The sequence below is a fragment of the Saccopteryx bilineata genome, chromosome 7 (genome assembly GCF_036850765.1).
Source record: "Saccopteryx bilineata isolate mSacBil1 chromosome 7, mSacBil1_pri_phased_curated, whole genome shotgun sequence".
NCBI lineage: Eukaryota > Metazoa > Chordata > Mammalia > Chiroptera > Emballonuridae > Saccopteryx > Saccopteryx bilineata.
Window position 1 is genome coordinate 84,209,895 of NC_089496.1, and position 26,075 is coordinate 84,235,969.

General features: G+C 43.4%; 1 protein-coding gene across 3 annotated transcripts in view; it reads right to left on the reverse strand.

Moving 5' to 3' along the window:
* The window catches only part of PIK3AP1 (phosphoinositide-3-kinase adaptor protein 1), a 124,388-nt gene that overhangs the window by 59,745 nt on the left and 38,568 nt on the right, over nucleotides 1-26,075 (reverse strand). Inside the window, exons 1-2 of one of the 3 annotated variants that reach the window (XM_066239302.1) lie at nucleotides 11,614-11,709; nucleotides 10,572-10,738 (exon numbers count right to left, since the gene is read on the reverse strand). The exons of 1 other annotated variant lie outside the window; for it this stretch is intronic. In XM_066239302.1, the coding sequence (XP_066095399.1) occupies nucleotides 10,572-10,629 (58 nt within the window). In that variant the 5' untranslated portion in view covers nucleotides 10,630-10,738; nucleotides 11,614-11,709. Of the gene's footprint in view, nucleotides 1-10,571; nucleotides 10,739-11,519; nucleotides 11,710-26,075 lie in introns of those variants that run through there. One more of the 3 variants, XM_066239303.1, reaches the window with a different exon arrangement.

The window sequence follows — 26,075 nt, forward strand, 5'->3', positions numbered from 1 at the left end:
CATGAAGATGAATCAGACATCAATCCTCCCTTCATGGAGCTCATGTGGCTGGGTGAGAGGTCAGGATTAGCTTGGTTGATTCCTACAGTTGGTCTCCCAGGGAAGGAGCTGGCTTCCTACAAAGCTCATGGTGATCAGTTCTAGTAGAATGCTGGGGTAGCTGGTGGGTCAGACCACTGATATGTCCCCACAGAAACCTGTAACCACAGGCTTGCACACTAGACCCAGTTCATGCGAGTAGAGAGGCTGTGCTCTCACAACCTTGAAGGCTGAAGTGAGGAAGCAGAGCTAGGAGCAAGGTCCTCAGCAAGGATCTGCAAGACCTGCTCAGGCCAGAGGAGGGGCTGAGGCTTCCCATTCCTGTCCTAGAGCCTGACATCTGTGCTGACAGCAGTCTACTCATGACCCCAGAGTGTGATGGGCATTGAGGCATGCAATCCTGCTCCTCTTCCCCCTCCATGTTTTCTCCCAAGAAGCATTATTCCAGAAGGCCTGGCTCAGTGAGTGCAGGTCTCTGACCTTATCTGTACAACAGGAATCCAGGCAGAATTGAGTGTTAAGAGGCAAAGCACCCTGGGAGTTGCAAGGAGGGTGATCTTGTTTTTCGCTAGGCATCAGAGTCACCATTCTTCTATAGCTCTCCTTTCTGTTCCCACTGACTCGCTCGCTCGGTGCTAATATTCCCCTGCAAAGGCTAACTGCACTCGTCCCCCACCTCCCTGCTCTCCAAGCCTAATTAACTGAAGGCTGACATTTTCTCTGCTGGTTCTGCCCTTTCCCACACCCTTCTCTCCCTGATCAGTTACTTTTAAAACATCTAGGGCTCATCCCCATGGACAGAGCTGTACATGCAATGCTACCCATGCAACTCCTACCCGCCACGAGCCTGTGAATAAAAAAGTCAAAAAGATCAGGGATAATGAATATTCTTCTTCCTAATAATTATATACTATCACATCAAGCTTCAATTTTTTATTATTAGATGCCTGAACATCCCATCTTTTTTCCTTTCTGAGGTTCTTCCTGGATGAAAAAATAATCCTACTGACTGAAAACATTCAATCAGTTACTTAAAATTGGAAAAAGCTACACAGAACTAACCATTGATCCAGAATTGTTTAGACACTCTCTTGCCAAGTACATATTCTAATTTATTAGACAGGCACAGTCTCCGTGGGATAGTCCCACAGTACAATCTACCACTACTTCAAAAAAGAAAACCTCTTAATTTCTTCCAAATTGCTGACCCATTTATCTGCTGGCCAAAGAATCAAAGCTCTAGTAAATATAATTATAAAAGAATAGAGAAAATATAAATAAGCCAAATGAGAAAAATATGATAACGGCAGCTATGAAGAATTTCTGGAAACACACTGATGTGAAAACTCTATGCGAAGACTTTTGAAAATGTCAATACTATGTTTATAGAAAATATAAATTACCAAAATTGTCTCAAAATACATAGAAAGCCTGACTAAATGAATAATCTTCCTTGGTTTTCAAATGAAGCCATGCACCCTCCTTGCATTGTTGTTTAAATTGTCATTGTGGCAATGTTCTTCTTTATAAAATTCAACTTTCTTATCTAAGAAAATTCTATTTATATGTTATGTCTCCTACTAAAGTTTAAAAAACCATCAAGTGTAGTCCTATTTCATATTAAAGTCATAAACAATTAAATAGAGCAATTAAATACAATAGATAACCTACAAGCCAAGCTTCACTCTCATAAAAACATAGTATGTGATAAAGAAAGCATTAAAAATCAGTACAGAATAAAGAAAATGGTTGGTGAGAAGGATGACTCGGCAGATGGTGTGGAGAAATTTAGCTATGGGGCGGGGGAGCAGAGGGACCATTTAGATTCTTCCTAATTCTCATAAACTCCAAAAATTAAATGTAGAACAATTATAGATTGAAATAAAAATAAAACAAATTTTAAAAATCAAAAGGATGAAAATGGGGTTAAATCTTTTATCATTGGTTTAGGAAAGAATTTGTTCATCTTAAACAAATGAAGAAATACAATCTAAAACAAGCAATAGGGTTGATGACATGGTTTTAAAACTTCAGTAAAACAAAAATTTTAAAACATAAACATTAAATTATAATGTTTATAGAAGCATTAGTCATAATAGCCAAAAGGTGGAAACAACCCAAATGTACATCAACTGATGAATTTTATTACTTAGCCATAAAAAGGAATAAAATATTGATACATGCTGCAACATAGATGAACATTGCAAACACTATGCCAAGTGAAAGGAGCCAGACACACACACACACACACACACACACACACACACACACCAGAAAAAAACCCCCAACATATTACAGGGTAGAGCTAAAGTAGATTTACAGTTGTTCGTATGGAAGAATAACACAATAATCAATAAATAATAATACAAGAATAAACTGTTTTGCATACTCATAACTATAAACCTACTTTTGCCAAACCCTGTATATAATTTCAAATATATGGTATGTCTAGAATAGGCAAATCTATCGAGACAGAAAGTAGATCAGTGGTTGCTGGGGGCAGGGGAACTTGGGGGGCAGGGTGAGGTCAGACAATAGCTAAAGGGTATATGGTTTCTTTTTAAAGTGATGAAAATATTCTAGAATTAATTGTGGTAACAGTTGCACAAGCCTGTGACTATACCCCCTCAAAATCATTCAATTGTACACTTTAAATGGGTAAACTGTATGTTATGTAAATTATATCTCAATAAAGCTGTTACTAAAAAATTCAATGGCAAATCACAAATGGGTTAAAATTTGAAATACATATGCCAAGAGGTTAATCTCCTTTTTATGTTAAGAGGTCACAGAAATCTCTCTAAAAACACCCAAAGCCCAATAAGCAGACATAAAAAGGAAGAAATATAAATCATCTCATCAAAAAAGAAATATATATATATACATAATTCATTATCGCTGATCACCATGGAATTACAAATAAATAAAAATAACATATTGCTATCTTACTTTGTTACATAAGGAAATGGTTGAAGGTGAGGTAAAACAGACACTCTCATTTAATGCAGAGGAGAGTATAAACACATACAACTTTTCTAGAGAGACAGGTGTCCACAGACAGCAAAAGAGAAAGCCTTTAAAATGTTCTTGCCTTTGGCCACATAATTCTACTTCTAAAAATCTCTCTTAATGAGGAAAATAAATGTTAAAAATGCAGACAAAGATAAAAACATTTTCAAGGAGTTTAAGGTAAAAGCTTATGACGTATGTGAAGTAAAAGAGCAGAATATAAAATCATATATCTTAGAGTGTGGGATATTAATTATATAAAGAAAACTGCCTTTTTAAAGGTGAGAAGAAAACATGTGATTGGATTATGCATGGCTCTCCCACCTCACTCCCTCTTTTCTTCCTTCTTCCAACCTTTCATATATTTTCATACTTTTCACAGTGAGGAAGCACTTTGATCATGGGGATGAGGTAAGGAAAATAATGGCAACTGAATGTTGGCTAATTGTTTCACCAGTTTGGCATCAATGAGATCGATCCTAATAGTGCAGCCCTTGGCAGATATTCCGCAGAGATCAGAGGGGCTGTGCATCACTTCCTTGTCGCAGGCCTTTTCTTTGAGTCCCCTTAGGTAGCTACCAGCAGCTAATTCATTTTGGGAAGCCAGGCAGGATGTCACTCACTCTGCGGGGTGATTCTGGTGGTGCTGATTGACAACACTCTCACTTCCGTTCTTCCCAGTCCCGTGGGGCTCTTCCACAGCCCACTGCAGACTGGGCGAGGGTCTAACCGCTTCAGCAGATTTGGTTTCCTCCGAAGGAAATGCCAACCCAGACATAAGCACTACTGAGACCCACCTGACACAGAAGATGGCCCCACACTTTCCTACTTAAACATGTAGACCCCTCTCCACCTTGAAGATAATACCACCTTTGTTGTCCTGAGGCTCAAAAACTAAATGTCTGAGTGAAGGCAGTCTGAAAACCCCAAGGATCCTCCCCAATGTCAAGTATTATTAAGACACCAATAGCGTCCTCACTGCTTTAAAATTTAACAATTTCCCCTCAGCTTCAACGAGATACTGTGAGAACATTACGGGAAGACTTTCTCTGTGCATTCTGCTCTCTAAATCTCATCCATAAAGGCCCCAAGTGACAACTTTGCTAGGATTCAGTGGCAGGAAAAGTTTGTCTCTTCCGAGAACTTGCCTCCTTTCTCTTAGGCAATACAAACAAGCTAACGTGATGTGTTTCACCATTTGCCCTGGATGCCAGGTAGCTCAGTGACAATTTTGGTTCTTTTTTTCTTTTTTTTTCTTTTTTTTTTGTATTTTTCTGAAGCTGGAAACGGGGAGAGACAGTCAGACAGACTCCCGCAAGCGCCCGACCGGATCCACCCAGCACGCCCACCAGGGGCGATGCTCTGCCCACCAGGGGGCGATGCTCTGCCCCTCCGGGGCATCGCTCTGCCATGACCAGAGCCACTCTAGCGCCTGGGGCAGAGGCCAAGGAGCCATCCCCAGCGCCCAGGCCATCTTTGCTCCAATGGAGCCTTGGCTGCAGGAGGGGAAGAGAGAGACAGAGAGGAAGGGAGGGGGGAGAAGCAAATGGGCGCTTCTCCTATGTGCCCTGACCGGGAATCGAACCCGGGTCCCCCCGCACGCCAGGCCGACGCTCTACCGCTGAGCCAACCGGCCAGAGCCCAATTTTGGTTCTTAACTACTATTGTGCTCTTATCCTAGGGCTTGTTCTCGCCTATTCCTCTTTTTCATACTCTTTAATATTAGAGCCTGCTTCAAATATTTCGGGGATCTAGGCAGGCTGTGAACCAATGTTTCTCAAACTAGCTGAAAGTCCTCTGACATAGTCCTCATGAGAATTTGTGCTTTGGCATTTCATTTAGATAACAATGCCTTTAAAACAGGATACAAATGCAAAGATATTCCAGATCACCTGGATGAGCATGTTATAACAGGGTCCTGCGTGTGTGTTTGCAATCATTCTGCAACTAAGGTCATGCTACTCTGAATGTCAGGGACTGATGAGGAAAAAAGAGGGGGCAGGTCGTTATGTAGAAGAGGCATTTGTGACAAGAGAACACAAGGTTCCCCCGAACACTACTTTCACATAGAGAAGGGTAGGGGGAGAACCAAGTCCCAATAGACACCCCCCCAACGCGACAGAATCTGGGAGCGCTATAGCCTCCCGCCATGTTCATGAAGCTGCTTCAATAAGGCAGCATCGCCTATGACATGAGTATAGTCAGTCTGCCTTTTATTTTATACCTGTGCTTGCATCTTGTTCATTTATTTACTTTCAGGGTTGGGAAAGAACAGTAAACATAAGAAGTTGAATATGTTTATACATATTAAACCACATCATAATAATCTGTTAACAATTAAATTTTTTCCTCTACAAGGGAGTCTACACATTATTTGGGTCTAAAAGAGAACTATAAATTTTACATACATTGTGTATACACATACACCTGGGTTCACAACAAGCCACATGAAGCAGCATATTAGGTAAGACGGCTGGCGACAGACTCCTTATTATTACTAATAATGAAAACAATAAAAGTACCATGTACTGAATATCACAGTGACTGCTTAATAGTCTTCATCTCACTTAATTGTCACAACATCCTTATGAGATAGAAATCAAGATCCTATTTCCATTTTACAGATGGAAACACCGTGCCTGAAGGATTGAAGTAACCTGGCTAAGGTCACGCAGCAGGCCAGCAAGGGGCCCGGCAGAAACTGGCCCCGGGTGTCTATGCCCTGCCTCCTTGGTGAATGTGGCCCAGGGCAGGAAGCGGTGTCAATTCTATTCCTGGTCTGGGGTTGTGACTGCAGCACATGAAACATGATGTGGGTTTTCACTTACCAGCATCTGGTGGTGCTGCCTTATTCTGAGCAATGCCACCTTGATCAGGAATACTGACCTGCCACCCGAACCAACAGGAACATTCCAACGATGGGGTTAAAGTCAAGAGACACTGAATGCCAACTGGCCCAGCTAGGATCCCATGTGCCTGAGGGGCCTCTGACCCCAAGGCTGCGCTCTCTTACTTTCCAATTAACTTTTCAGACTACAGCGCTTACTGCCTCTGTCCTGCTCATCGTCTCGCACTCGGGTGGGACAATGGTTTTTTTGACAGCCCACAAGAGGGGTAGGGTAAGAAGAACAAGAGAAAGGTGTGTGCTGATTTTGAAGAGTATTTTTCAGAGTACACAAGCTAACTTCTCTTCAAAGATAATGCTAAGCTTTGGGGAAAGTACAGGCAAGGTTCATTCTTAGAAATGACCACAGTTGCAATTTGTTGAGCATTTACTATCTCCCAGAAACCTTGCAAAATCCTTAACATATATGATTCCATTTTATCACAACTAAGTGACTAGTAATTCTACCCATTTCACAGATGAGAAAACTATGGCACAGAAATTTAAGTTGTCCAAATAGTACAGTATATGCTGTATGAGATTTCACCCCCAAATCCATGCTCTGATGCACTCTCACATTTCCCACACTGTCAGCCATGCACCGTCGTGGTACAGGAAATGATTCTAAAGTGTACAGCAAACAGTCAGTGACACCGAGCCACCCTGTGAGAAAGTCCCCTTTCATTTCTTTTAATCCCACTTACATCAGAAGAAAGGTTCCATTTGGTAAGAAGGTGTGGTGCCTTTAATAACCTCTTTAACATGCGTGTCTCCCTTTGCACCAGAGAGAGAGCAAGGCTGTGAGCCCACAGGTCTGAGTGTCTAGTAGAATTTAATGCACTGTTTGGTTTCATTGTTTTATTTTCTAGTTACCTTCTTTTTATATCATGAGATACGGTGTTTTTTTTTTTTCATTTATAGTGGCAGAGTTTCCTTTTAAAAGAAATTTACTTAAATTAAAAAAACATGAATTGACTTAAAGAAAATAGTATAAACAGCACAATGGAAAAGTTCTAGAAATAGACAGTGGCGAGGGTTGTGCAGCACTGTGAATATACATAGTTCACGCCACTGAGTCGTATACTTAAAATTGGTTAAAATGGCAAATATTATATTTTGCCACATTTAAAAAAAAATTCATAGAATTATAAATTTTAAGCGGGTGAACTGCATGGCATATAAATTATATTTCAATAATTTGTTTTAGTTCATTGCTGTTCTTATTTGTTTCTGGAAGTTGGAAAAAAGCTATTTCTCTCTTGTGTGCTCCCCCAATATTAGTGAGGACAGAACTTTTCTCACCCTAACATTTATTGGGGGGGGGCAGATAGACCTTGAATATTGGTTATTCGTCGAGAGGCAGCAAATATTTGTTGAGGAGTAAAGAAATGAATTATGGATTATTGTATTAATTTAGATGGGAAATACACCTTTTTTTGCAGAAAGGTAACCTCAGCACCCAAATGCTATTTGACATAATTTGTCGTCTTTATCCTTCAGGAAGTCTTTTTTCAATTTCTCGAAACTTCTATGCCAGCACTTTTCTAAACCTTTAGAAACATACCTCACTTCAAAAATAGGGGTATTTATGGTCTCATCGCACAGGTTAGTGTTTGTAAACCAAAACCATGTTGGTGATCCTCGTATGACTGAAGTCTGAGCAAAGCTGAATTATGCTGTACGTACTGCTTCATTTTGGGAAGCTAAGTCTATCAGTAGTTTTTAAAATATAGTAAAGTGAAGGTGGGAAGGGAAGAAAACCTATAGCATAAACATCCTGATTTCTCTTCTCTAAACTTTGGAAAAAGAAGGTGAACTGAGAAGGGAATTAAGGAGGTAAATTTCAATTGAGAATTAAGAACTCCCACCAATCTAGCCAAAATGGAGTGAAAGAGAAACGGCCGTTGGGGCCAGGCAGGGAAACGTGGATGTCTGGGCTGAACGAAGGAGCAGGAGCTCGTCGATTTGTGTCCTGAATTTCCGGAATAGCTGATAAAAGAGAGTGAAGAAGATTCAAGATTTCTTGGAAGAATGCAGAAAACTGACACGCAACCTACTACATAGCAGGGTCCAGGAAAGAACGGGGCTGTGTTCCCTCTTCATTTGCACCCCAGGCCGGGACCCAAATTTAACATCACACAGATGGGGCAGGAAACAGAGACTTGCCTGAGGTCTGAGACGCCTCTGAAGGCTGTTCCACTCAGGATAAAATTTCTCATCTATTCTGATTCTCCTCCATCTACCTGAGCCACAAGGATGAAATCATAAAACAGCTTTCTCAAAGCCCAACATAAGATGTGCTGAAACCTGAGCTTCTTCATCACCTAGAATGTGTCTACTGAACATGTATGACATGGACCCATGGGGACCTCAAGAGAGCGTCCTTCACGGTTGTGGCCTTAAAGAGTGTACAGCTGGCCTGACCTGTGGTGGCACAGTGGATAAAGTGTCAACCTGGAAACGCTGAGGTTGCCGGTTCGAAACCCTGGGCTTGCCTGGTCAAGGCACATATGGGAGTTGATGCTTTCTGCTCCTCCCACCTTCTCTATCTCTCTCTCTCCCCCTCTCTATAATGAATAATTAAAATCTTTATAAAAAAATTTTTTTTAAATAAAATAAACCTTCCTTAAAAAAAAAAAAGAGTGTACAGCTGAACTGGGGAAATGAGGTTCCACTTAAGAACACTGAGATCTCTGACACCTTCCCTGCAAACACTAACCTGTGCGATGAGACCATAAATACCCTATTTTTGAAGTGAGGTATGTTTCTAAAGGTTTAGAAAAGTGCTGGCATAGAAGTTTCGAGAAATTGAAAAAGACTTCCTGAAGGATAAAGATGACAAATTATGTCAAATAGCATTTGGGTGCTGAGGTTACCTTTCTGCAAAAAAAAAGGTGTATTTCCCATCTAAATTAATACAATAATCCATAATTCATTTCTTTACTCCTCAACAAATATTTGCTGCCTCTCGACGAATAACCAATATTCAAGGTCTATCTGCCCCCCCCCCCCAAGAAATGTTAGGGTGAGAAAAGTTCTGTCCTCACTAATTTTGGGGGAGCACACGAGAGAGAAATAGCTTTTTTCCAACTTCCAGAAACAATTATAAGAACAGCAATGAACTAAAACAAAGCATTATGGGAAATAAGCGGGGATTTCTAAAATGCAGTTATGGCCCCCAGAAAATCAAAGAAGGAAGAACATCCCCAAAGAAGCAACAAGTAGGATCTTGACAGGCACAGAGAGTGCTGACAGGGGGTCGGAATGACTTTGCTAGCAGAGGTAAAGGCATGATTAAGGACAGACAGGCAAGAGAGTAAGTGATATGGTTGGGCTATAGGAAGCACAGCAGGAGCACCTTCTATGGTGGGGGAGAGAGGGCAGGGGAGCCTCGGTGTCAGGGAGGACCCTGAATACCATTCAAGGAGTTTGGACTGTATATTGAAGACCTGTCAGCAAAGAGTATTCATGAGAAAAGGAAATTCCATAAAACAAAGATTGAAATGTATTTTTATTTTTTTTAAAGGTTGAAGGATTTTCTTTGCTTGCTTTTGAAATAATCCCAGACACAAACAGAATATGTCAGTTCTTTTGTAAACTGGGTCAGAATGGAGAAGGGGAGCAGCCTTCCACTATCACACCCTGAGCCAGGAGGGCCTTCAAATATCTAAAATAAGCTAGTGGCTAGCAAACTGTTACCAAGTCAACATCCTGCTTATCTGCTTTCACGAGCAAATAAGATGCTATAATTAACCTGATGTCTGAAAGTGTACCACAAGCATGGTTCACAAAACGCTTAGAAAAGTGATTTTTAAGTGGATTAAGCATGTCTCTTAGTAGCTTAGAAAATCAGTGTCATGACTATTGTTGTGTCCTTAGAAAGCACAAAGGGAGACTTCAGACCTGGCCTTGTCTCTAAATTCCAAATGCACACATGATGTACCAGATGAAGGTACTCTTTGCTCTGTTGCAAAAGCATGTGGGACTGAGAGGGAAGGTGAGAGAGAGGCTTGCAATGGTGAAACTCAGATCTTAGGTTTCAGTCACCCCCTACACCCTCCAGTTTCCTGGCAAACTTCAAGACGGCCTTTGCATTTCAGTCATCACCCATGGGTCTTTCTTTTCCCTTGTTCACCCACCTTGGTTAATGGGTATTGAATTTCCCATCCAACTAACTCCTTTCATTTAAAAAGCTCCCTACACAGTGACAAGTATATTCAACCCGCAAGTCACTAGCTACCCCTAAAGTCACATATAGTCATCAATCACAGAATGATATTAAGGGGGTCAGTAGAATGCCAGACTCTTACCCACCCCATTCTTACTAGCATTCAAACCAAGGGAGGGAGGAGGTGACGATTATTTAGTAGCATTAATGTGAGTTCATTAAAGTCACATCAATTATTGTCCTTATCACCTTCATGTTTATGATCCTCAAGATGCCAGAAAGGTAAGGCCCTATGCTGTGGACATATCCCCAACTCAGCCTTTAGATAAACTCATGGTGGCCACCTCTGCCTCCCTGGAAACAAGAAAGGAACAGAAAGGAGTAGGAAAATTGAACCCACTCCTCCCATAAGGCCATGCTGACTTCCTTTCCCAACAGGCTGGCTCACCTGTCACATCCGACCTGCCTTACCATCCAGATGTTCCATGCCAGCTGTAGAGTCCTGAGGCTGCCAGGCTGTACTACACATTGGTGGGTTTGCAGCGCTGGGTTCTGGATCAAGAATCTACTCCAGTCTTTTCCAGCTCACGTACACAGAAGTTGTTTTCCTTTGTTCACCAGGTAATTCCTATGACCTTCTTCAAGGCACATGAAGTTCAGGTTAAGGGAGAAAGGCGGGAGGAGAGCAGACCTCAGGCCTCTAAGACCTTATCCAACCCCCACCCAGTTGCTCTAAATGAACTAGTCAAAGTGTTAGTTTTGTTTTAAAGCAAAGGATGAGGGTTCTTCCCTTCCCCTCCCCAACTCACACTACCAGCTCTTTAGCTTGAACAAAAATAGCCACACAGCTGCAGCTGCCATGACAACCTAAGTGCAGTTGTCCATCGATGATAAAATCTGTCTGCAGCCCTCCCACCTCCCAGCTGGGGCTGGGGCCATCCAACCCTCTCCCAAGTTCAACCTTTAGAAAACTTCACTGAGCAATAGAGCCAAGCTGCTCCAGCCTCATCCGAGAAGCCAAAGGGTTATTGGGAGTTCTTGTACCACCCAGCATCTCAGAACCTCTTATTCTCATTTGTCCCTTTCAGTGTCCCCAGGCACATTGACAGATGTGACTGTCTCCATTTTACAGGGAAAACTGAGGGCTCAGGATGTGAACTGATGAGTTCTGTGTCATTAGCTTCTCATTTAATATAGAACCACATTTTCAACTCAAGGTTCCCATCTTCTAACCAGTTTCCAGACCAAAGGAAGAGCTGATCTCAGGAAGCATGACCCCAGCGGAGAAATAATTCTCCTGGGTGAGCAGCTTCATGGCCACGATGGAAGTTCCCTCAACCGGCCTCTGGGATAAATCTGGGAAGGACTGCGGAAAAATCTGCTGCCCCGCCATGCGAAATGGGTTCCACAGAAACCCACCTCTTTCCTGGACCCAGCGTCTCTGGAGCCGCTCCAACCAAGCACAGCTTCACTGGCCAAATTTGTCAAGATCCTTAAGAGGTACTGTCCATACCTGCATTCCAAAGGCCACCACTGGGGAGGAAGTGCTCCACTGGGACTCTTGGGGCTGGAAGCTTGCAGGCCCCTATTTCATCGTTCCGGAAACCCCAGGGTTGCTAATAAAGCTGCAGATACCACAGCCCCAGTATCTTCCTCTTTCTTCATCTCTTTCCGACACTTATAAATGTGCTTCCTCTCTCTATGTAAATTTCGTTCAAATGGCACGGCACAGGCTTCTAATGAGGCCATTAATAATTGGCCTTTAAACAGCCTCTTCTTGGTTTCCTGGTTCGGGAATCAATTCTAATCTAAACAGACTCTGAGGTCTGGGTTGACTGGTGTCAGGACAGATGAATGGGCTTTGTTTGGGGAAGGCCATGAAAATGCTGTTTGTTTTCAGCCACCCAAGGGTTCAGAGGTCAAAGGCAACTCTTGATCATAGACCTGAGCTTAGAAAATTGTCAAGAAAACTCCCTTTTGTCTCTCTACCACTAAACCCTCAAACTTCCAGGAAAGGCTGAGAGGATGTTTCTACTTTTGCTGACCCTTAGCATTCTAACCAGCTGAAACTATGATTTTGGACTGGTCTGTTTCATTTTCTGTTTTCAAGAAGGATAACTTTCGCTCACTCTGCCCTGAAAGGCTGTGTGTGGCTTCACAGTACAGGTCAAGTTGGGGTGGGGGCTTGATCCTCTCGGGTGATCGGCTTAAAGAAATACAAAACAATAAGACGGCACTACAAATTTTGCTTAAACAATTATAAGCCAAAATAAAAATCCCTTTAACCCTAGGCTGCTGATTGTCTTCAGTAATTAAACCTGAGCTAATACTAAAGGCAAGGCTCTAAAGATACTTTCCTAGCAACAGAAATGCAGCTAGCTCCTGAAGGGTGCTGGAATAGTGCAGTCAACGAAGCCACACTAGGCCTGAACTCAAGTCCTATCTCTACCATTTACTGGGTATTCACGACTTTTCTAAGCTTCCATTTTCTCTCCTTTAAAATGAGAATATTTATACCTGCCTGGCCTGCTGCAAGCCTGGGAGTAAACACCGCCCTTTGCAAACTGGGAAGTATTAGACGAAGTTAAGTATTTGTTATTTTTATTATTTATTTACCAAATGGAGAGTTCTGACGAAATGATTCTCTGCGAGAAAGGGGCAGAGGCGTACCTCTGCATCGGGTAGTCCAGAGCTGGACAATGACAATCAAATGTGGTCCAGGAAGAGAGTGTCAGGTGGCCCGGGGATGTTCCAGGTAGTCGAGGAGACAGGAAACAGCTGAGATCCAGCCACCTCCATGTAGGAGCAGCGAGCTGTGATTGTCCACAATATAACAGGCATTCTGTACCCAGCAGACGACCCAGTGAGACTGTGGTCAGTGAGGATTTTTAAAGTGGGATCTGAGCTGCTTTGGGCTCAGAGTTTCTGTTGCAGTGGAATCCTGCACTCCCTGGGCATTATCACACTCGCCTAGGACAGGCAGCGTGGCAAGGGGCAGAATAGCAGAGCAGTAAGCTCAAGCGCTCTGCCTGCATTCAAACCCCAGCTCTGCCACTTTCTGTCTGCCACTTACCAGTGTCTCAGTTTCCCCTTGCACCAATGGAGATAATAATACCATCTACCTCATACAATAGTTGTAAGCATAAAATGAGTTGATTCATATAGAATGTGTGAAAGAGCACGGGGCAGAAGAGGAAGCACTGAAGAGTCATTAGTAATCGTGTTGTTTATCTGTTGACCAAACTGTTCTTCCAGCAGACAGTGATTTCCCTGAGGGCAGATTCTCTGACATTCATCCTTGGATCCCCAGAGGCAAGAACATAGTGAGCCGTCAATAAATGTCTCTTGCATGAATAGATGAATGGATGGATGAGATAAGACCAAGCACCTAAGTGACTAACAAGAGAAAGTGCAACCCAGGAGAAGCACAGCAAGTCTTCATGCCTTGAGGCATTTGGTGTGGAATCTGGAGACAAACAGGAAAGTACCTTCCCAATTCATGCTAGCAGGCTGAACGCAGCTGCCCTAAAAATTCACCAGGGTTCACCGTGTTAGTCCAGGTCTTCAAAGAAGCAAATGCTAAAATGGGATTAAACATGCAAGGATTTTACTAGGGAAAATGCCTGAGGCAGAAAATGGGGAGGGAGGCTGGGAGACCCATCAGATAGTCTGGGCCCAGATGAAGAAGAGGGGGAAGGAAGGATGGGTGGAAGGATCTAGACCAGGGGTCTCAAACTCGCGGCCCGCCGAACAATTTTGTGCGGCCCGCAGACTAATCCACGAAGTTCAAAATATTTTGGATAAAGTTAAGTAAGCCTAGGGGCCTACTTGTATTTTTCATTTCTCTAGCATCCTAGCTAGATATTAGCTTAGTTAACAGCAGTTGTGATGCAAACTACAGTTTCTGGTCGTTTTGTGACACCGAGTAAACTGCATGTACGATTGTGCTTGTTGTACTGATTTTTTTTTGTTTTCAACTGCAGTGAGACAAGTGTTGCGTAACAGTTGCCTTTTGTAGACCTAGTGTGGCCCGCTGAACGGCTGTGATCTTGCTCTGTGGCCCACATGCTGAGTTGAGTTTGAGACCCCTGATCTAGACCATTGAGCTGTCTAAGGAAAGTTCTGCATGTCGGCCAGGGAATCCTCGAGCTGAAGCTGACCATGGGGAAACTCCTGTCTTCCAGGAGCTGGCCTGCTATAGTGTCCCTGCTGTGCTCAATCACTGTCATTGGATGGGAGCAGCCTGTGAGAAGCATGGTCTTGGTCAAATACAATGATGGTTTCAGAGCACAGCCCTGGGGCCCATGGTCAAGTCCACTTCTAGCAGCTAGAGGTCTGCTAGGTGCATTCTCATCGCTGCTGCATAAAGGGTAGTCCTTAACAGCATGGGATTTGGGGCACAGTGTAGGTTGGACCTCAGGTTACTAACTGGTTACCTTAGGCAAGATACTCAGTCTCTCAAAGCCTCATTTTCCTTATTTGTGAAATGGAAATCATAATTCCAACCTCTCAAAATTGTTATTGTCAAACACTCTAACACATAGTAAATGTTCCATAAAAGGCAGTTGCTGTACCCCTGACCCTCATTATTATTAATAATGAAGTACTTCTATCAGCAAATAGGACATGAGATCAATCCCCGCTGTTGGACACGAGTATTGGAATTTTATAAATCTACCCCCAGGGCATGGAACATAAGCCTAGAACCACGCTTTGGCAATATCACAATTCAAACAACCAAACCAGTTTGTCTACAAAGAAAAGGTCACCGGGGCTTTCCGAGTTCGGTTGTTTCCTGGAGGGGAGACCGAGGCGGGTTGCTAGTGTCCGAATCCGTCCACAGGCATGAACCTCGCCCCTTTCTCCCGCTCGGTGGTGTCCACAGTGTCCCCAGCCTGTGCTGGCTGTGGTCTAATTCCCCGCAGCGCCGTCAGGAAACCCTCTTCCAGGAGGAAGACCCCCACTGGCTCCCAGCTCTGCCCCGCGCATGTTCAGAACACCTGTTTCGGAATTCTGCTTGGTTTTGTCTCTGTGACCTTAAAGTTTTTTTTAATTTTTTTAAATTTTATTCATTTTAGAGAGGAGAGAGAGAGAGAGAGAAGGGGGGAGGAGCTGGAAGCATCAACTCCCATGTGTGCCTTGACCAGGCAAGCCCAGGGTTTCGAACCAGTGACCTCAGCATTTCCAGGTCAACGCTTTATCCACTGCGCCACCACAGGTCAGGCCTTTTTAAAAAAAAATTTTTTTTTTAAGTTTTTTTTAAATCTTGTGCTACGTCCTATTAGTAGCCACCGCCTGGTGGTTACTGGCTTCTGACAGCTATATCTGACTGGAGTCACAGAGCTGTCCCCTTGTTAGCCTGGCTATGACCTGGGGCAGTAACAGCTTTCATGGCATCAGGTCAGCTGGCTCGGGCCTCTTCCAGCATGGCTGACCCTGTGCCTGGGTGGCAGCAACAACTAAGAGCCTACAGGGAAGGAAAGGGGCTCCCAGACACCCTGGAAACCACACTGCTGCCTCTTCCTCCATCACCTCAGCGGCCATTTCTGCAACACCCGCTTCCCAGGGAGTCGCCAAAACACACAGTGGGATTTCTAGGGGTAGGGGGGTTGTCTTTGTCTTTGAAGACGTGACCTTCAGTTTTTCTAACTGAGAAGAGTGAAATTTAAACTAAAAAAAAATATTGATTTTGTTTAATAATTAACAGCTTAAGAAAACTGATCAAACTGCACTTGCAGAATGCTATTCTCCACTTTGCAGGGACTTTTCCAGGGAACTTGAAGTTTCCGTGTTGGCACTGCACTCCAGCCCTCGAGCTGCTTTGTTTCAACCTGAGGTTGGAAAGCAGAACTGGCCGAACCCTGTCAGCCAAGCTGAACTGCACCTTCCCATCTGAGAGATGAAAAGGTCACTCTCTGAAGTGGAAACAAAGCCACAAAGCAGAAACAGGTTGGCCACTTGCTCGTTGGCCTCCAACAGAAGCACTGAGCCCGCCTCCGACCGTGGCTTGTTTTCCCTGCCAGTCCTCCCAGCCAGAGCTAGAGAGGCGCTGGGCCAGCTCGACACCCGACGTTCCCAGTGTCCGGGACGGAAAGTCCCATCTCCAGAGACAGATGCTGCTCAAGTTCTGCCCCGTTGACACAAAAAGATATTTACAAGTAAGCAGACTCCTGACACCACCTCTGCCTCTTATTTGCATTTATCCTTCTCACTAATTAAAAAAAAAATCAATCAGATGTTGTTTCCGTGCAAATCCAAATTATTTTTAAAAAAAATGATATCCTGAAGTGAAATCTAAGCATTCCCACACTACCACCTTCTCAAGCCAACAGTCCGTTAAACACTTGACCCCCTGTGAGTCACTTCTGTGTTCCCAGTTGTCCTCTTCTGTGTTAATACAATTTGATTTTGGAGGTCCTGTCCAGCCTCGCCACTCTGTGAGCGACGACACCCCACTAAACACAAAAATGGAGTTCACTGACCTTCTGCAAACATTTCTCCACACAAGCCCAGCGTGGTTGTGTGTATAGTACGAGAGACGCAGCATGAGAGCCCACTTTCTGGTTCAGCGTCCAGAGCAGGGGCGCAAAATATTACCTTCCTTCTTATTTTATATTAATTACAGGAATCACCAGAAACCTAATCAACATTGGGATCAGAATTAAAAAAAAAAAAATCTATTCCACTGATTCAAATCTTCTCAGCAGGGAGGTGGGAATGTTTGCCAATGTCCTGCCAGAGTGAAGAATTATAGTGGAGAAATGGTGTAGCTTTTAAAGCTTAGTCAATATTCTGATATAACTTTGTATTTAAAAAAAAATGTAAAGCTATTATTTTTATAACATGAACCACAGAAAGGGACGTTGTCAAAAGGGAGCATGAATTCAGACAGGTTAGAAACTGCTTCGCTGTCATCCTTGCAACCTTGTGTCTACCTGCCTGCCACTCCCTCAGCCTCTGTGCCCCTCCCACCAACACCCACAGTCCCCAGAACCCTGCTTGCTGGCACTTTTCCGTGATATTCAGCCCCTTTGTATGTTGTGTTTTGCAAATCCACTGTCACAGTGTGGTTGATTTCCCCTTTGGTCAGGGTGGTATGGTTGATTTCCCCTTTGGTCAGGGTTCGGCAACCTTCCAAAGGACACAGACCCCTGTAGGGGAAGAGGAGAGTGGCTCACTGTTGTGAAGTGGGCAAAGAGCACCTGGAAGGCTCTCATGCACAGAAATCTCCCCCACCTCCACATTCGACTAATAAAAGCTTCAGCTGAGTTATCACACGGGGATAATGCAAATGTCCTGGGGAAAGGTTCAGCTTCATGATCACTCACACCTTAGAAGCAATTATTTTTGAATGTTAGATCCTCAGGGCTTGAAAGACACTTACAAATCATTTAGAGCAAAGTTCCACTTAATAAAGGACTTTTTAAAATCATAGTCAACCTCTATTTGAACACTTATAGTAACTAAATCTCCCTTCTTGAAAGGATCTAGGCCACTAATGGGCATTTGGAATTATCTGTAAAAATTCATCTTTATGTTTAGTTCAACCCTGTAGGATCTGTTAAAATGGTTCTTCTGCACGGAAAGAAAATCCGCACTTAAAATGCCTTAAACAATAAGGACATTTATGTCTCAGAACAGAAAGTACAAGTACTGTAATTGGGTAGATTTGGGGGTTGGCTAAAATTAGGGGTTAATGACATCATCAAGGTCCCAGGTTCTTTCCATTTCTCTATTCCAGCAACTTTCAACTGGTATGCTGCAAGAATTTTTATTTATTTATTTATTTATATTTATTTATTTATTTTTAACAGGGACAGAGAGAGAGAGAGAGAGAGTCAGAGAGAGGGATAGAGAGAGAGAGAGAGAGAGTCAGAGAGAGGGATAGAGAGAGAGAGAGATAGGGACAGACAGGAACGGAGAGAGATGAGAAGCATCAATCATCAGTTTCTTGTTGCAACATCTTAGTTGTTCATTGATTGCTTTCTCATATGTGCCTTGACCATGGGCCTTCAGCAGACTGAGTGACCCCTTGCTCGAGCCAGCGCCCTTGGGTCCAAGCTAGTGAGTTTTTTGCTCAAGCCAGATGAGCCCGCGCTCAAGCTGGTGACCTTGGGGTCTCGAACCTGGGTCTTCCGCATCCCAGTCCGACGCTCTATCCACTGAGCCACCGCCTGGTCAGGCTGCAAGAATTTTTAAAACACATACTACCTGACTAGTCAGGGGCACTGATCTCTTTTCCTTTACACATTGTCAAATAAAAGAAATGACAACAGCCAACACAACAGTTTCCCTCCATTGTGAATGCCCTGTCTTGAATCATAAATAGATAGGTCATATAATAGAGTTGCATCTTATTGGTCATGTCACATAATAAGATTGTGTCTGATTGGTTAATTTTTGATACTTGAAATTCCAATATACAAGTAAAGGCACCTGATTTTTTTTTTAAAAGTCACTTTGTAACAAAAACGGTAGGTAATTACTATATATTATAAATTTTTTTGTAAATCAATCAAAATTATACATGTTTTTTGTCAGATCTGTGTGCTACAAAATGTTAGCAAATTGCTTGTGTGTGCTGTGGCATGAAAAAGATTGAAAATCGCCGCTCTATTCTATCATCTTCAGCGTGAGTTTCATTCTCAGATTGGTAGTAGCAATCTGTAGGTTCACTTTAGATACAACAAGGCCCCGAGGAAAAAGAAAAAATATCTCCCAAGCACAGAATCTAAACTCTTCCCTTCGGCCCTGGCCGGTTGGCTCAGCGGTAGAGCGTCGGCCTAGCGTGCGGAGGACCCGGGTTCGATTCCCGGCCAGGGCACACAGGAGAAGCGCCCATTTGCTTCTCCACTCCTCCGCCGCGCCTTCCTCTCTGTCTCTCTCTTCCCCTTCCGCAGCTGAGGCTCCATTGGAGCAAAGATGGCCCGGGCGCTTGGGATGGCTCTGTGGCCTCTGCCCCAGGCGCTGGAGTGGCTCTGGTTGCAACATGACGACACCCAGGATGGGCAGAGCATCACCCCCTGGTGGGCAGAGCGTCGCCCCATGGTGGGCGTGCCGGGTGGATCCCGGTCGGGCGCATGTGGGAGTCTGTCTGACTGTCTCTCCCTGTTTCCAGCTTCAGAAAAATGCAAAAAGAAAAATAAATAAATAAATAAACTCTTCCCTTCACTCTGACTGTTCCAACTTATGTCACATGCACAATAACCATCACCAGAAGCACATACATTTATTGACTCCATTCACCATCCAGGGTGGAAAGAATGTAGGAACTTCCACCAGAAGGTTCAGCACACCTGCCTCCCAGAAATCTCCATCTCAAACACAGTTCTCTCTAACCCCACAACTCAGGACACAGACACAACTTTTTCCATAGGATGGCTCAGACAACATGTTTCCAAACTCCCTGGTTGTCCTTTAATGGACATAGCCTAATTGGTCAGTTTCCCCCTAAAAAGGTGGTACCTGGAAGAATGAAACATCATCTTTGACAGAATGCAATGAAATTAAAATATTCCAAGACTGGAGAGCTATATTTTTATTAATGTAGCTTAATATTGTAATAGCTTTCAGTGGCAACGTTGTACTGTTGGTTCCGTATTAATCAAGCAGTCATCTATAACCTGCAGTTCATTTTCACAAGTTAATACCATGGGCATTCTGCCATGCTGTGCTAGTTGAATTGCTACGAGCAGATCATCCAAACTGAACTAGATCAAGATAATCCTGAATAATTCTTCTACCACTCTGTAATAACTATCTAGCCACCTACAAATGTTATGTCAGTAAATTTGTATTAGTCTGCAAGGGCTGCCACAAAAAAATATCACAGACTGGTTGGCTTAAACAACAGAAATCTATTTTATCATCGTTCTAGAGGCTAGAAGTCCAAGATCAAGATGTTAGCAAGTTTGGTTTCTTTTAAGGCCTCTTTCTTTGGCTTGCAGATGGCTGGCTGCCTTCTTGCTATGTCTTCAAAAGGCCTTTTCTCTATGCTCACACATATCTAGGTCCTAAGCTCTTCTTATAAGGTCACCAGTCATACTGGATTAGGGCTTACTCTAATAATATCACTTTAAGCTCAGTTACCTCTTAAAAGACCTATCTTCAGGCCCTGGCCGGTTGGCTCAGTGGTAGAGCGTCGGCCTGGCATGTGGAAGTCCCGGGTTCGATTCCTGGCCAGGGCACATAGGAGAGGCGCCCATCTGCTTCTCCACCCCTCCCTCCTCTCTGTCTCTCTCTTCCCCTCCCGCAGCGGAGGCTCCACTGGAGCAAAAGATGGTCCGGGCGCTGGGGATGGCTCCTTGGCCTCTGCCCCAGGTGCTAGAGTGGCTCTGGTCATGACAGAGCGACACCCCAGATGGGTGTGCTGGGTGGATCCTGGTCGGGCACATGCAGGAGTCTGTCTGACTGCCTCCCCGTTTCCAGCTTCGGAAAGATACAAAAAAAAAGACCTATCTTCAAACACAAATTCTGAGGTACCCAGGATTAGGATTTCAACATATGAATGGGGGGGAAGTTTGAACATAATTCAGCCCAAATTTGAAATCTGACTTTTGTATTTGCCTCAAAGTCAGAGAAAAACTGAACAGGAAATATGAGACCATCTGAGACCAGGGTATCTGGCACTCCACTGGACAATCCTTTAAGGATGACCATTAGCGAACAACCATTAATCCAATTACTTTCTTGTGTTACACTGAGATCAGCCTCTCTGGTAAGAGGATTTTGACTAAATTTGGGAAAATGTTGAAGAACTGTGGCATTGGTAGTTGAGCAAAAAGCGAGCTCTATCAGGGGTTTCCACAGTCAGAGTGGGTGACTTTGGACATGAAGGTGCTGAATCAGGGGGCTGCTGAGTAGTGAGTCATAATGAAAGAGGCTGAAAGAAAGAAAGCTAAAAGTGTCCTGGCCAGAGAGCTCACTGGTTAGAACATCTTCCCAATACACCCAAGGTTGTGGGTTTGAATCCTGGTCAGGGCACGTATAAGAATCAACAAATAAATGTATAAATAAGTGGAACAACAAATCTATGTTTTTCTTGCTCCCTTCCTCTCTCTATATAGAAGCAACAAATTAAAAAAAAAATTTTTTTTAAGAGCTAAAAGGTTATCGCCCTGGCCTGATAGCTCAGTTGGTTAGGACATTGTCCCGAAATGTGAAGGTTGTGGGTTTGATCCCCAATCAGGTCACTTGCAGGAACAGATCAATGTTTCTGTCTCTCCCTACTCTCTCCAAAAATCAATAATTTTTTCTTAAATTTTTAAGTAAGGAGCTAGGAGGTTACCCAATTCCATTACTTCCCTATTTCACTTAGGACATGGGTAGCAGCAACTGAAATTGAGACACTGATAATTATCCTGAATGTTCATAGCATAGATTGACTATGCCTGTCTTCATTACTTTGGTAGTAATGCAATTAGCCACGTGGGCAGTGATGAATTGGCATTTTGCCTGGACTCGAAGACTCATGTTTCTTTAGACATGATGAACGGAAAGCAATTGGTATGCTAACCTCTTTTAAAAATATACACACACAAATATAAATAACAAATAAATATATGGGACTTGTAGAGAAACTACATATAAATACTAAAGAATTAAGTAGGTAGCACTAAAGAGTTGGATTTAGATAAACAAACACCGGCCCGGCCAGGGCTCACAGGAGAAGCGCACATTTGCTTTTCCACCCCTCCGCCGCGCTTTCCTCTCTGTCTCTCTCTTCCCCTCCTGCAGCCAAGGCTCCATTGGAGCAAAGATGGCCCGGGCGCTGGGGATGGCTCTGTGGCCTCTGCCTCAGGCGCTAGAGTGGCTCTGGTCGCAACATGGCGACGCCCAGGATGGGCAGAGCTTCGCCCCCTGGTGGGCAGAGCTTCGCCCCATGGTGGGCATGCCGGGTGGATCCCGGTCGGGCGCATGCGGGAGTCTGTCTGACTGTCTCTCCCTGTTTCCAGCTTCAGAAAAATGAAAAAAATAAAATAAAATAAAATAAATAAAATAAAATTAGATAAACAAACACCGTTTGGAGTTAGCTCAGTTACTCACTAATCTTTAACTGTTCCTTCTTAGATTAAATTGCTTAATCTAAGAGGCAAAAAGCCTGATCTCTAGGTGGATTTACAATCCCAGTGCCTGAAGCTTTAGGGTAATCCCTCTGCCAGGGTTGGTTGGTTGGGTTTTCCCTCTTGCTAGTAGTTTGAGAAAACACTCAAAAGATAGGAAATCATGTTCGGAGGGTATGAAAGAATCACTCAGCACGGCTCTACATCACATGCTCAAAGCCCCCTTTCTGATACCAACTCCCTACTTAAAACCAATGATACTGGCACATGAGGGTTCACCCTGCAAGACCTGCCTCCTCCTCAATTTCCTTAAAGAAAAAAATTCTCAAAGAAAAGAGAAGCACCATTTTTCATTCCGTTCTGATTTGTATTGCTTTGGGCACCATTATGAGATTAGTCCGTGATGGCATAACACCTGGATGGGAAGAGCGCTGTGTGACCTCACCCTTTTCTGTTTCCTCATTAATAGATGCTTTTTAGCTACTTTACCAACTGACACCAAGTCTTGCCTCTGGCCTCTAATTAAACCCTTAGCAGGGTTTTATATAAACTTAAATTTACATTCAATCATTGCCATAGCAACCATCATACAGAATTAGATACTTCTTCCCCTCTGACAATCTACATTTTTTAAAGAGCTGCTTTTCTCTTCAGTTGAAAATCTAAGCTATTCAGAAGATAATGATTAAAAATCTATTTTGAAAAAGTACATTTAAACAGAATGTAACAAGGTTCTAAAAAAAAACAGACATTTGAAGTGATTTCTAGACACTTAGCACCATATACTTTCTCCCTCCGCTGGTGCTAAAGTCTCAAGGACTGGCCTCTGTGTTGGAAATAGTTGAAATCAAAACAAGGCTTTGCTCCTAACAACCATCTCTTGAAGGGTGCCCCAATAATAATGACCCCGAGCTAGGCAGAAAATTCTAATTTCAGAAAGAACACATGCACCCATCTCATTACTCCTATAGATCTCAAACCCTTGCTACTGTGCCAGAAATTGGGCAATTCAGCTGTTCTAAAAATTGAGAAAATGAGCCTGGCCTGTGGTGGCACAGTAGATAGAGTGCTGACACTGGTTCGAAACCCTGGGCTTGCTCAGTCAAGAAGCAACCAATGAACAGATAGAGTGAAGCAACTACTTCTCGTCCCTGCCCCCCCCATCTCCTCTCTCTGTAAAATTAATAAGTAAAATATTTTTTTAAAAAGAAAGAAATCGCCTGACCAGGCAGTGGTGCAGTGGATGGAGCATTGGACTGGGATGCGGAGGACCCAGGTTTAAGACCTCGAGGTCGCCAATTTGAGCGCAGGCTCATTTGGTTTTTGTTGTTGTTGTTGTTGTTGTTTTTTCTGAAACCAGAAATGGGGAGGCAGTCAGACAGACTCCTGCATGCACCCGACCGGGATCCACCCAGCATGCCCACCAGGGGGCGATGCTCTGCCCATCTTGGGGTGTCGCTCTGCTGCAATCAGAGCCATTCTAGTGCCTGAGGCAGAGGTCACAGAGCCATCCTCAGCGCCCGGGCAAACTTTGCTCCAATGGAGCCTTGGCTGCAGGAGGGGAAGAGAGAGACAGAGAGGAAGGAAAGGGGGAGGGGTGGAGAAGCAGATGGGCGCTTTTCCTGTGTGCCCTGGCCGGGAATCGAACCCGGGACTCCTGCACACCAAGCCGACGCTCTATCACTGAGCCAGCCAGCCAGGGCCAGCTCATCTGGTTTGAGCAAAGCTCACCAGCTTGGACCCAAGGTCACTGGCTCGAGCAAGGGGTTACTTGGTCTGCTGAAGGCCCACAGTCAAGGCACATATGAGAAAGCAATCAATGAGCAACTAAGGTGTCACAACAAAAAACTGATGATTGATGCTTCTCATCTCTCTCCATTCCTGTCTGTCTGTCCCTCTCTCTGACTCTCTCTCTCTCTCTGTCTCTGTAAAAAAAAAAAAAAAAGAAATAAAGAAATTGAGAAAATGAAATAAAGTCATGTCATTTCCCATAAGCCAAATAATTTGATTTTGTTTATTTAGAGCCAAATAATAATGTAGAAATACTCTGATCATTCATTTATACATTTGTCAAATGTTTATTGAGCGCTAGATGCTACTATAAGCTAAGAGCTGCAACTCATAATGATGAAGGAGACTTTGTCCAAGCCCTCAAGATCTTCATTTTTCTTTTTTCCTTTTTTTTTAATTCAGTGAGAGGAGGGGAGGCAGAGAGACAGACTCCCACATGTGCCCCAGCTGGGACCCACCCAGCAAGGCCCCTAAGAGCTATGCTAGATCTTCACTTTTCTAATTCCATAGCATGGCAGATGTTCTATACCTTAACGTCAGAGAAATCTTAATGCATTTCCGCTGAATGAACACTCAAGTTTGTGTTTGCATGTATAGGAAATGAAACCCTTCCAATGGCTGTGCCCATGACCCCAGGCTGAACACCAGAAACTAGATTAATGGCTAACAGTTTGCCTTTATCACTAAGACCTAACAGACCTCACTAGAGGACATTCACTTTGAGATTTTGGAAAATGCCCTGAATTGCTCCCAGTACAAATCTGACTCTTAGGAATCATGGCTGAATTCTACCCCAAATGATAAAGAAGACTCCCCCAAAGGCTCCTAACTATCAGGTGTTGTGAAAAGCAGTAAAAAAAATAGCTCTTTAAAGTTTTCAGTCATTCTTTTCCATTCAAGACCACTGACATAGCTAGTAGACAAGGATGGGGTGGAGGGCTAAATGTATTTCCAAATATGTACTTGTCAAAATATCTTATATGCCTACAAGTGAGAAATCTTACATATTAAGTGAAATAACATATGTAGGGAAGTGCTAGACCAGGAAGGGGATACTGTTTTCATGTCACGTGCCAGCACCAGAGGAATGGGGTGGATGCCTAGAACCCTGAGTGAGACCACTGCTAAGCCAAATCCCAGCTCAGTAAAAACAGATGCCTTGATCCATCAACAAACTCTGATCTGAGAGCAGGCAAGCTGCACTCCACAATATGTCGCACTATTCCAGACCATAGGAGAGGGGGCCTGGCCATGCTGGAGGGGAAATGCCACTGAGTTACTTGGGAGAGTGTGTGACAATAATCAAAAAGAAAATCTCAATGCATTCAAAGACCAGTGAACCTGTGTCGGTAATCTTAAGAAAAACTTTTGAGGCACAACCAGCAGAATTTAGGGCAGACTAGGTAACTTCCAAATGTCTAAAAAAGATAAGAGCCAACCAAACAAATTCCGTATTAGAAAAAAATGCACCAAAAGCATAAAAAATAGAAAACTTAAATATTTTCACAGAAATTAGAGATCAGAACGTTTGAGGTAACACCCTCTGAGAAGTATGACATGTTGCCAATTAACAGGACAAGCTGAGGATAAGGTTCAAGCCCTTTTATAAGAGATGAAGGTCTCACCAATAAATGCATGCAACCAGAAGTAGAGTTCTGGGCTTTTTGTTTGTTCTTGCTTTTTTAAAGATCAGTAGGAAGATTACAAATCTCCTGAACACAGCTTTCTGGTAATGGTACAGATGTGTGGTTTTTGTGGTCAAAGGAAGCATAGAATGTCATTTTTAGTATCTTAGGGCTGTAGACTTATTGCTTTTGAAAACATAAATAAATATATCCACAAAAGCCACAAAATTTAGCTTGCAAGTTATTTATGTATTGATTTTTTCAGTTTCTGACTTAGATGACTAATATAGAATCCCAAATGATCCAAGCATGGTCTAGGGGTGGTCATTCCAGTGGGCATCAAAGTCTTAATTCACTGGTGGAAATTAAGAAAAGAGAGAGCACCCCTTCCAAGTCTCCCAACTTTGTTCGGGTCCAGGAAGGTCAGGGTAGAGGCAGACAGGTTGTAGGTCAGCAAGAAAGGATGCTGACCATCCTCACCTACCTCTGGTCCCTGA